The sequence below is a fragment of the Lampetra fluviatilis genome, chromosome 26, assembly GCF_964198595.1.
Source record: "Lampetra fluviatilis chromosome 26, kcLamFluv1.1, whole genome shotgun sequence".
Taxonomy (NCBI): Eukaryota; Metazoa; Chordata; class Hyperoartia; order Petromyzontiformes; family Petromyzontidae; genus Lampetra; species Lampetra fluviatilis.
In genome coordinates, this window is record NC_136300.1 from 1,154,424 (window position 1) to 1,166,122 (window position 11,699).

An 11,699-nucleotide genomic window follows, 5' to 3' on the forward strand; every position below is an offset into this window, starting at 1 on the left:
ACACAGCCAATTAGCAATGTTTGTAAGCAGAACGTGCCAATTCGTTACTAGCGCAGCGCACCGGTGTGTTGGAGAGCAAATCCACAACATTGACAATAGTTTTTATAGGGTGATGGTTACTTTGCATATTCCGATTGACTAATGGTCGTGTAATTCTTCAAATTTGACCCTTTTGAGCCATGGCACAGTTGCCTCGTATTGCGAGCGACGCCATCGGCATCTTTAACGTGCCGAGGTGAAGCAGACGACGCATCCACTCTCGACCTTTCGTGGTCGCTGTGGTCGCTAAGCCCGCGGTATTAATCAGGGCGGCCGTTGGGATGCAACCGGGAACCAAACAGCAAGCGGCGAACGCGCGCGAGTCACCGCGCCTCTGACCAAGAGCGCGAAGTGACGAGGCTGACGACGACGACAACAACAACACCGACTGTTTGGTTGGTTACACAGACGGTGGGGTGCTACTCTACGTGACACACGCGACAGGATTTCACAGACCATGTTTTAGTCATAAGCCTTGGTTTGTTCGACAACTTGTGAAATGTGGCACGTCTCTCTCTCTGCGCCTGTGGATTTGGCTGGCGGGGCGCTTGGTGGTGGCTACGCACCCGGCCTGTAAGCCAGCCCTGTGGAGGCGGCGAGGATTGGTGGATCACACGCAGATGTTGTGAGACTCCCTTCCAGTGGGTGTCGAGGAGGGGCCGTGTACCCCGCTTTGCTTGCCAGAAGGCGGTACAGCAACTTTGGAAGACTCCACCAGTTCCGTGTGTATGGGATAATGTGTTGCCCCCTCGCTCTGGTCTCCCCCCACATGTAAACACTCATTAATTGATTGGTAACACCTGAATGCATAGAGGAGCGCAGAGCTTGGGGGGTTGAGTGTTGGCGCTGACTAATCACGTGGCTGCCTTTCCGGCTGCGCTTCGCACCTCTGAGTCTGTCTCTTCGCGAGTGAGCGAATACTGTCCTTTAAAGCAGTCTAACGTTTTGTCATTGTAGTTATTAAATGTTGAGAGGCGTCAGTTTTATTCCTAACCAATATTATTAGGTCATCCAATCAGTGAACGGAGTAAATATTAACAGACGTCAGGCCAATGTTCATTGCACATCGTGGCCCACTTACCCTCGATATGCTGCTGCTGCTGCTCGAGTGCAGAAGCAGGTCAAAAACAAATACCATCGAGCAATGGATTGTGGAGCAGTCTACTCTGCTGCCCACCACGTAGCGTTATATATCGGAACAATAACATTCTGAATTGAGTAGCGTTTCAGTTAAGCGTATTGTTTTGATACATTTACATAAGGGACTTTGTTGCCATCTCGTGGCAATTTTGCGATTAAGTGAAGATGTCAAAAATATATTTTGCTTTACACTTCTCCAAGACATGTATTTTCCCGAAAATTTGTTCAGAATCTAAAAATATTTTACATATTTAACATGTCCCAAAATAACCAAATGGTGGTATTTTTCCAAAATAGCCTCCGTGTTAAACGGTGGTATTTTTGTGATATTTGAAAAAACTGGAGGTGTTATATCTATAACCGTAGCATTGCCAAATGAAAAACTAATTCTAACCTGTCCATCTAAAAAAAAGACTGATAAATAATGGTTGACTTGCATTAAAATGAAACCTCCAGCAAACATGTAAGTTCCCCAAATGTCAAAAATACTGAAGGTGAAAAGATAATAGTGAAATGTGTGAATATTTTGACCAACAATTTTTCTAATATACTTTTTCCAAACTGAAAATGTGCACCAAATATACATAAAACTTAAAAAAAAATCTGAAAATGGTAACATTTCGACCATTTAATTTTATTTGACATACTAACATATTTTTTTCATGGTTCACTTTTTTTTGTAATATCTGCAAAGTGCAATGGCAAATGTCTTGACAATGATAAAACCAGAAAAAAATACAGAAATTTTGACAAATCCACCATCATACTGTTAAAAAACACGATGTTATTTTGCTTTTGGATAAAAAGTTTCACACAAAACAAGGTATTGAAAAGGGGCAGATGGTTATTATAATAGGCCAGAAAGGCATCAAATAAATAAACATATCCAAGTGCTGTGGTTTTAAATAGGCAAGTGCAACGTTGTCATATATTTGACACACCACATCTATAGGCATTACACAGTGCACAACAGATTCCATTATTGAGGTATCATTGACAGATCATTATTGAGGTAGAGTATTACCTTCAGGAAATCGTCAATAATACTTTCTTTAAAAGGGGACCAGTGTATAATGTATGCCAGGATGGACAATCTAACCATCCCATTAACATAATACAAATTACACACAATACTCAGATTGCAGTTCCTTCAGTATACACAAACACAAGCTTGCATAACTTACAGCATACATCATTTTTTTCACATTATCACAACATAAAAATAGAACAAATTATCCCTTAACCCGACACAAAAACCATTTCGTCACCACCCCTTGATGCACGCCGAGATGCCGCTAAGTGACTCGGATGGAACTGGGCTTCATCAGCGCGACAGCAGCACGATCTCGGTGACCTCGGCGGTGCTGCCCAGACGCATGGGCATTCCGTAGAAGACGCTGCCCTGCGAGACGTACACCTGGCTGTGCTCGCCGTGCCGATACAGCCCTGCGAAGAACGGGTTGTAGAGGTACACGGCGAGAGACACGGGAAAGAACTGTCCTCCGTGCGTGTGCCCTGAATGGGATGTGGGAGATGAGGGGTGGGGGGTTGTTGGCATCGGTCGATCATAGCCTTTATTCAAAGCCAGGCGAGAGCTCTGAGACTTTAAGAGTCTCGTTTCCAAGGCAGATTGGCGATAGAAACTATTACAGCATGAAGACAAAAATTCTAAGCATAAACAAAACAAAAGTATAATTGTACAAATGTGAGAGACAAGTTAAATTGTTTACACAATAATTAAATTGATAAAAATGTCCAAATTTGGTCCGTAATTATAAGGCATTAGACATTTAAAAAATACATTCACGATAAGCAAGCAAAGAATATGAAATCTTATTAAAGGATTTCGAGTATAAAGTGTCTGTAAATGTAACATAGATGCAATATAGTACAATGTGTGAGGGGAGTGCAGGAACTCGATAGACTGGACAAGGTACCATGGTGTTAAATTATAAGAATTTTATTTCCAACTAAACTTTGACTTTTTATTGTGAAATCTGGGTACGAAGTGGATGGGAGGAGAGGAATTAAGAAATGTGTAGTACGGCTTGTTTTTTTATGTGAGGCATATAGTTATGCACCGAGTCATCAATTAAAACATTCCTTAAATCATGATGAGTTGAATCATGCATAAAGTATTAATGTCAATTACATGTCGGCTAATGGAGTGAATAAAACCGTACAAAAGAGCTAAAAAGCAAGAAACAATACAAACGAGACGGTAAAAATTTGGTAAAAAAAATATTTTTCATCGAATCGCGACCTCAAATCACATCAGTGGATTGGTGAATCGTTAAATGTCTATAAAACATCCTGATGTGGCTGTGAGCATCAGATTTGGCTTGCCCCTTGGGATGATGGCCTCATCTCTGTTGCGACCACGTAGGACATTGTGCTGCCCCCTCCTCCACCTCCCTTAGCCCCCCCACTCCCTTGCCATTGTTGAGCGTTGTGATGCATGTGCAAGCACCTGCAAGTACGAGGTCGATGTCCGGACGCTGTTCTAGCGCCGCTTGTGCAGCCCGCGGCTGGTGGGCGAGCAGGATGATGGCGCTCCCTTCCTCGCAGCCCGCCAGCGCTTGTCCCAAGTCCATGCCGTGCCCCGGGTACCTGGCACAAACATCAAAAGCCCTTATCAAAGCAGGATAAGCAAGCAGGAACAATGTTGCTTAAAACAATGTTGGCCACGTTGATCTGTTTAACAGCCTGCATCACCAAGTAAATCAAGTTACGCGTGGCTCTGCAATACCCAACTTTGTTCAACATTTATTTTTTTGCACATGAAAAACACGCTCATAGTAACTTAATGGCTATATTCAATGTGGCTGCAATGTTTTAGAGGAACATAGAGATGGGATGGATATATTTAATCAGAAAACTAAATGTATATATCTTTAAAAAGCAAATCATAAATGTGTGTTTTTACTTGTGAAAAATGCCCCCCAAAAATATTCATAGGCCGAGGAGATTGGCTTTCCTCGCCTAGATCACCGACTGGGCTCCTTGGTCTAGATCCACCACAGGAGGCGAGAGCCAGGGCCAGGCATCGCAGCCGAAACTTTATTGTGGACTTGAGCTTAATGACTTAGTAACATGCAACTGTGCTGCAAAAGAAATTGCACTCAACACAGGATTTTATGTGACACTTGAAAATTGCAATAAAGTTATGTGCAGTAAAGTTGTACCATATAACTTCAGCTTAATAACCTGATGTGAACATGCTTGCGTGTGCACACATTGAGCGAGGCATTTATCACACTCCGAATAGGGCTGTGCAGTGGTTTTTCAAAGATACAAGGGATGTTAAGAAATATTTTCGATACACACATGACAGATGCGCAAAGTATTGTTGGTGTTCAAAGCGAAGGGTGTTGTTATGCAACAGTAGAAATCATTACATTCATCTATTTAACTGCATTTTCTACTCTCATAAACTTCATTTAGCAATAACTCACTTAAAATTAATATCCACATTAATATTTTGGGCAACTCGAGTCCCTTCCAGTGTCAATATCTCAGTTAAGTGGAGACATTGTGTGTCCTTGCTAAACTCACCCCATTGTGTGTCCTTGCTAAACTCACCCAATTCTCTGCCATTCCCATCTCATCTCACCCTGCTCTCCACCACTTTCTCTCCACTCTGACAGCCAAGGCATCCTGACAAGGCCCCTTGTTTAACATTTGAACAATGGGCAGTCGCCGATTTCCCCATGGCTTTTTACACTGTTAACTCCATTCCCCTTTGCAAGTTCAGGCTTAAGACCTACGTATTCTTATCTCTGGCTGTCCATTGTCATTTGTAAAAGTGAAATTTATTTTGTCTTTAGTTTTATCTCGATTTGTCCAAATATCTTGATTGGCACTAAAATTATATTCCACAGCACCTGACCTTTCATTTCTTTCCAACTTCACCCTAAAAAAAAACCTTTGCCTTTCCCCCCAACGATCTAACAATGTGCGTGTCTTTTTGCAAGGTGTCTTGAGAAGCGGTCGCATTAATAATTGAGACCATTTGATGAAATGAGGTTGCGTTATCGCGTGCACATTACGAGCTGAGCTGTTGGCCAGACCCCACACACGCATACCCAATCCTTAACGCCTCAATGTCATCGACACCCGCCAGGCACACGCGCTCCCCCGGCCCGCCGCCAAGGTGCACGTGCTGGTTGTGGAGAGGGTGGACGTTGAGCGAGCGCAGGTACTGGAACCAGGCCTGCACGTCGTGCGTGTAGTACTCGTGGTTACCTGTGCGGACACACAGGGACGTCGTATTGAAACCTTCGCCTTCTAAAGACCGAGCCTGTACTCGCTTCTTGCAGTCCAATTCTCTTGAACGTAACATTAAAATGCGTGCACTTTTTAAAGAATCTTGGATATGTGCATGCTTGAAATTACACTCAGACAGGAAGGTGAAAACGTGGGTCAGAACAAATACAAGTTGGATGTCATATTGATTGTAAGTAAAGTGGCCTTGGGCAGGATACATCACGAAAAGGGATGGAGGTCGATGGTCAAGACGAACGGCTGAGTCACATCCAAAGCAGTGAACACACCCGTTTGTATGCCCACGACAGAAATGGAGCAATTAAATAATTTAATGTGCAGGAGCCAGTTAGACTGTTGCATCACAGCAAAGATTGGCAGTGGCTTGGGGAGGCCCTCATCTGTCAGTGGATAGATCATGGCTGATGGTGATGATGATGATGATGATTAAGTAAAACCTACTTTCAATAATGAACGTGTTTACAACTGCGTGGCATGCCTGTGACAAAGTATGTGCCCAGGCGTGGGTTCAGCCAGGACAGTGGCTGAGCAGCATCCTTCAAGTTGGACACCAGAGAGTCTGCGAGGTCTCCTACGATGACCACCAAGTCTGCGCCAGTGACAACAAACACACGGTTTAGAGAGGACCATTTTTTTTTCTCTCTTTGATCTGTTGTAGCAGGTATGTAGTTGTACCAAGTTTCCATGGAAAGTCCAATGGAGTCAATTTAAGTGCACTTAGGTTATCAAAGGAGCGGCCTTGCCTTAATTGTCCGAGTTCATCAAGTTACGATGGAAGTATGGCTGATCTTTCCAAGAAAAACTTCCGATGCAAGACTTTCCAAGAAGTATTGCAAGCAAAAGGTTAAGAACGTGTTTCTAAATAAAAGTATATGTGCAGCCCTGAAATTATTTAGTCCACTGCTGTGTTAACAAATGCAATGTTAAGTATTAACATAAATGTACATTTAAATGTTCCTGACGCCGATAACAATTTTGATTTTAACATGTTCGTTCGAGTGATGCAATTCCGCTCTGCCCGAGGTTTGACACAGGGAATGCAGGCCAGCCCACGAAGCAGAGGTGGGACAAAGTCATTGTTATGCAAGTCCAAGTCGAGTCGCAAGTCATCAAATTCATGACTCGAGTCTGACTCGAGTCCAAGTCACATGACTCGAGTCCACATCTCATAGGTGGGACAAAGTCATTGTTATGCAAGTCCAAGTCGAGTCGCAAGTCATCAAATTCATGACTCGAGTCTGACTCGAGTCCAAGTCACATGACTCGAGTCCACACCTCTGCCACGAAGTGACATCAATCCAGTGGATTCGGCCTCCAGGCCCAAATGGCAGCCAACTTTAGCTAACAAAAAAAATAGAAAAACGGATCCTGAGCAGAAACTTCAGACCATACTCAATTCCTGCGGCTCATGGAAATGCAGTACAGTACTGTATTGCACGTGATGTCTTTCATACTGAGAGGCCAATGGCTTTGCTACAATATAAATTGTTCCATAACGGCCGCTATATATAACAATCGAGTTTATGCTTTTAAAGTAAAAAATCCGAAAACCAACATTTTTAAATTTGGGCCCTAAAATAGTGCATCCGTTTTACTCAAGGGCAGGGACCCTCGTTGCCGCTCAAGCGGATAGGCCACATTAAAAGCTTCCAACTAATTGCTCGGACAATGTATAATGCATAATTCAACATGCAATTTAAACTATTTAGTAGGCATACAGCCATCCGCGATGGCCATACGTCTCGCAACATGTAGGCTGTGCACACTGCTGCATCATAAGGGACCCCCATGGTTTATTGGAAGCCGTAATGGATGAGCTTTTTATGGTGGCGTATGGCTGGGAACCAGTCCATTGGTGGCAATGGGTGGTGGATCATGCAGACAGAATGTCAAATGTCCACACCCGATGGACTGCGATTTGGCCTGAATTGATGGCAGGAGACAAAGTGTAATCAACCTCGCACGTGTAGACTATTAACCCCTCTCGTATGCGTGGTGGCTTTTCTCCAGGTACCCACATTTCCTTTCCCCACAAGCAAATATTCACGAAATTGACCAAACATCTCAATGTAAAGCCTCCTAAAAATGATTAAGGCTTTGAATAAATAACAAAAATAAACTAAAGTTACCCGATGTTTCAACCACCGTTACCCAAAACAGTCTGGCGAAGTTGTGGACAGCAGAGGGAAGTACAGCAAAATGCATTCTTGTAATGTAATTCAATGTTCCCTCACCTATGCTCCCACTTTCACCAACCAGCATGGTCAAGAATGGTCAATTAACCCCCACGACCCACACGGGGTGGGCAGGCCCTCGTCCAACAGTCGATTGACAAAAGGGGCTGCACATGTACAGCTGAATTCTAACTTGGGAAAAAAAATCCAAAACGGTTCAAAAGCTTTTGTTCACCCAGGTGCATCACCTACCTGGCCTCAGCCCGTTAGTAATGTCCACCACCTGGGCCAGCTTGCTGCGGCCGACCGTGGGGCCCAGGTGTATGTCTGACAGAAGGGCCACCTTGAGGCCACTCAAGTTGGCTGGCAGGCGCTGCAGTCGCACCTCTACCCTGGGTGTGTGGGGTCGCCCGGCAGCGTTGTGCACGGCCAAGAGGGTCATGGACACGGTGAGGAGCAGGGCTATGGCGAGTATCACGCGGGCCCTCTTCCTTCTCTCGACCTTCTCATCCTCCACCTCCTCATCCTTCTTCATCGCTGGAGTCAGCGCCCTGACCGCAAATCTCAGACAGCGGTCCGCGGTGAGCAGGACCAGCAGCCAGAAATTGAGCAGAATGTAGGCGCCCAGACAGGTGCTGGACACCAGCGAGAAGACGTGGGGCTCGATGTGAACCAGAAAGAGGGCGGTGAAGAGGCTGGTGTGGACCAGCAGCAGGAACGTGGCCACGCACGCGGCCCACAAGCCGGACCAAGACTCGCATTTGCCACGGCTGCAAGCGGCGGTGGGCTCGGTCACGCACCTGGTCCAGACGAACTTGGAGGGCAGATAAATGACCACATTGAAGATGGCTATCATCTGCAGGCGGTGCACGCGCGCCCGTGCGACGTGGCTCAGGCGATGGGCGAGGAGGAGTCGCTCGGCGAAGACCGAGAGGACGACCACGGCCCCGGCCACGGCCACTGCGACCCCGAGTCGCAATCTGCTCAACGGCACCTTCATGATGCTCATCAAGTGCGCGAATGGAAGACTGCCACGTGTCGACCACGGCGGCCGGACACTCAATTGTTGTTGTCCAGCGAAGTCGTCGCTTAATGTTTCTGCGAGCGTCGGCAGACGCAGCTCTGGATTAATGTTCCCAGAATTCAACTGTCAGGAGACAATCATCATAATTATTGCGTTGGCTCTCGCGAGGTCATCCTTGCACCGAGATGCGAGCAAAAAACCCACCACCGTCATCGTGGGCTTCCGCTGCGCGTCAAGTCCACTGGCACTCCTTGGACTGACACGCTGCGTCTGTTTTTAGATTCGATCGCCCCCACGCATGGCACGGCCACACCAGACGGGGGCCTAGTCCCCGTCGTGAGGGGGTGTGCAGGGTGGTCCAGATGTCTCGTGACCCCCAACATTAATTGACCCCTAACGTTGTTGTACTTTGCTCAGCCATTTGAATACGTTTGCTCAAGTGGAACTGGAAACGTTGCGTAATATTTGTCGAGGAAATGCTGGTTCTCATACACACTTACCGGGCCCCTTTACGAAGACATTGACATACACAATTTAATCTAATTAAGTCGTCACAAGACATTTGGACCACGCTGTCAGCTACCAAATCACGGCTTCCCGGCTATAAACCTCCCGGAGCCGTCGCGGCCACCCACGCGGTCGGCGTTGGGCATCTCCGCTGCTCACGGACAACATCGCTCGCTGGCGGTGCCACCGCTGCGACAGGGCAAATTCACTCCGCGAGCAAGTTCAAGTTCATGTATTAGGTGTAGCCCTGTGAGCCATTCGGCTCTTGAATCGGGTGCAACCGCAACAAACAAAAAACATGAACAAGCGACGGCGGCGTTCAGTCGGGGCGGTGCAGCGAACGCGCCCGAGCCGAGAGACGGAGCGACGAATATTGAAATGATCTCACGCGCAGGCGACTCGTGGCGGAGTTGTTACCCCGCAGACAACGCCAAGTGACTACGGCTTCTGGAAGGCATTCGTCGAGCGGTGGTGGACTGGCCACGAACACGCACAGAGAGGAGGCGTGGCTCGAGCCGCTTCCGCCAAGGCTCGGAACGATTCGTGGCGGCGATTCCGGCTGCCGTGAGATTCTGGGATCGGTGGCTTTGTTCTCGAGTGCCCTCTAGCGGCCAGGGGGGGGGGGGGTTACCTGCGTCGCAACGTGAAAAATACGAATAGAAATAGGTAGGACAATGCATATAATCATCTTCTTGGTTCTTTCGGTGAAGTCACGTAGAAGGGAAATAATGAAAATAAAACATAATAAAATTCTCACGACGTTTCGGCCACAACGCAAGCAGTCGTCCTCAGGTGAAGAACAGGGCTGTCGGAAAGACAGGGCTGTCGGAAAGACAGCCCTGTTCTTCACCTGAGGACGGCTGCTTGCGTTGTGGCCGAAACGTCGTGAGAATTGTATTTTATTATGTTTTATTTTTATTATTGTATTATTTCCCTTCTACGTGACTTTACCGAAAGAACCAAGATGAATCCCTGCAGTCACGAAAGCTTTAACTCGAAATGCATACATTATCAGGGTTGTGTTTTTTGTTTGCATTCCAACCGCAGGTATTGTGATCAATGCAAACATAACTCCTTGTAAAAAAAGGTGTCAATTTTGTTGGCAGATAAAAGGGTAAAAAAAACAATTATCGAAATAGGTATCCCAGAGAATGGTGACCAATTTGGATGTTCAGAGATTAGCATCCGAATTCTTAACATCGACGGCATCTCAAGAGGCTGCACAGAAGCAATGGGAAGGTGGATTTTATAGAAACAGAACAGCCACAGGCAGAGGGGAGGGGGAAAGAAAGGGAATGTATTGAAGCTGGACACCGACAAAGGTCTGTTAAGTTGACATCACGGATGACTTGGGGCAGCAGTGGAGAATGAGCGACTTCCCACTGAGCCTACGTTGCATGTGGTGTGGGACAGAAAGCCTTTGTTGTTGAAGCAAAACGTGGGTGGGAGCGTAGTGAGATGATAGGGGAGAGGTAGGAGTGTGTGTGGAAGGGAGTAGTGAGATATGGGAGAGGTAGGAGTGTGTGGAAGGGAGTAGAGCGAGATAATAGGGGAGAGGTAGGAGTGTGTGGAAGGGAGTAGTGAGATGATAGGGGAGAGGTAGGAAAGTATGTAGAGGGGAGTAGAGTGAGATGATAGGGGAGAGGTAGGAGTGTGTGTGGAAGGGAGTAGAGCGAGATAATAGGGGAGAGGTAGGAGTGTGTGGAAGGGAGTAGAGCGAGATAATAGGGGAGAGGTAGGAGTGTGTGGAAGGGAGTAGAGCGAGATAATAGGGGAGAGGTAGGAGTGTGTGGAAGGGAGTAGTGAGATATGGGAGAGGTAGGAGTGTGTGGAAGGGAGTAGAGCGAGATAATAGGGGAGAGGTAGGAGTGTGTGGAAGGGAGTAGTGAGATGATAGGGGAGAGGTAGGAAAGTATGTAGAGGGGAGTAGAGTGAGATGATAGGGGAGAGGTAGGAGTGTGTGGAAGGGAGTAGAGTGAGATGATAGGGGAGAGGTAGGAGAATGACAAAGGGCTGGCAAGTTGTGGTGACATCGACAACATAGGCCATCATGACCTCGAATAATATTAAACGTGTTAAGATAATCTTGAAAGGAGTTAGAAAATAGATGCACTTGCTTGTCTATTTAGAGTACATGCCTCTGTTATTCACAGGCGTTTGATTTACAAAAGCAAAGCAATCCAAGAGACTGCGTTAACCACTTGAGTAATGGTTGTATTTTTATTGTCAAGGTAGACAAACGTAAATCATTATATAGTATACCTGCTGTAATGTGTGTTGCACAGCTTCAGAATTAACAAGTGATCCCACCAATACTGGATTTTACTTAAGACTTGAACATAACTTGAAGTAGCCTGGCATACCAAATAATGGGTCAAAATTTGAAATGGGGGTTTTAAAGGTTACAGAACAGAATTCACAAACCTTTATTTGGCATCGCTTTCATCACAATTGTTGCACAGGGTCGTGAGGGATGGCGGTGGCTTGGACAGGCCTTGATTCAGCGGTGGATTTGGTTGTGGCTGATGGTG

The 11,699-nt window shown here is 46.2% G+C and overlaps 1 protein-coding gene across 2 annotated transcripts; it reads right to left on the minus strand.

The window, feature by feature from the left end:
• Window positions 1–1,800: 1,800 nt before the first annotated feature.
• On the minus strand, window positions 1,801–9,717 carry TMPPE (transmembrane protein with metallophosphoesterase domain). 2 transcript variants are annotated; one of them, XM_078868486.1, is made up of 5 exons: window positions 7,890–9,717; window positions 5,942–6,052; window positions 5,265–5,424; window positions 3,650–3,789; window positions 1,801–2,625 (listed from the first exon to the last, which is right to left on the minus strand). In XM_078868486.1, the coding sequence occupies exons 1-5, from the start codon at window positions 8,644–8,646 to the stop codon at window positions 2,504–2,506; spliced, it is 1,290 nt and encodes a 429-aa protein (XP_078724612.1). In that variant the 5' UTR covers window positions 8,647–9,717; the 3' UTR covers window positions 1,801–2,503. The 2 variants fall into 2 exon arrangements, with proteins under 2 accessions (XP_078724612.1, XP_078724611.1); XM_078868485.1 differs by having other exon boundaries at window positions 1,801–2,694.
• Between the last annotated feature and the right edge of the window lie 1,982 nt (window positions 9,718–11,699).

Coding starts and splice junctions, on each gene's coding strand:
- TMPPE (XM_078868485.1), bottom strand. CDS start 8,646: ATGAGCATCATGAAGGTGCCGTTGAGCAGATTGCGACTCGGGGTCGCA. Junction 6,053..7,889: donor TACTAACGGGCTGAGGCCAG/GTAGGTGATGCA, acceptor TCACTGGCGCAG/ACTTGGTGGTCATCGTAGGA. Junction 3,790..5,264: donor ATTGAGGCGTTAAGGATTGG/GTATGCGTGTGT, acceptor TGTTTGTGCCAG/GTACCCGGGGCACGGCATGG.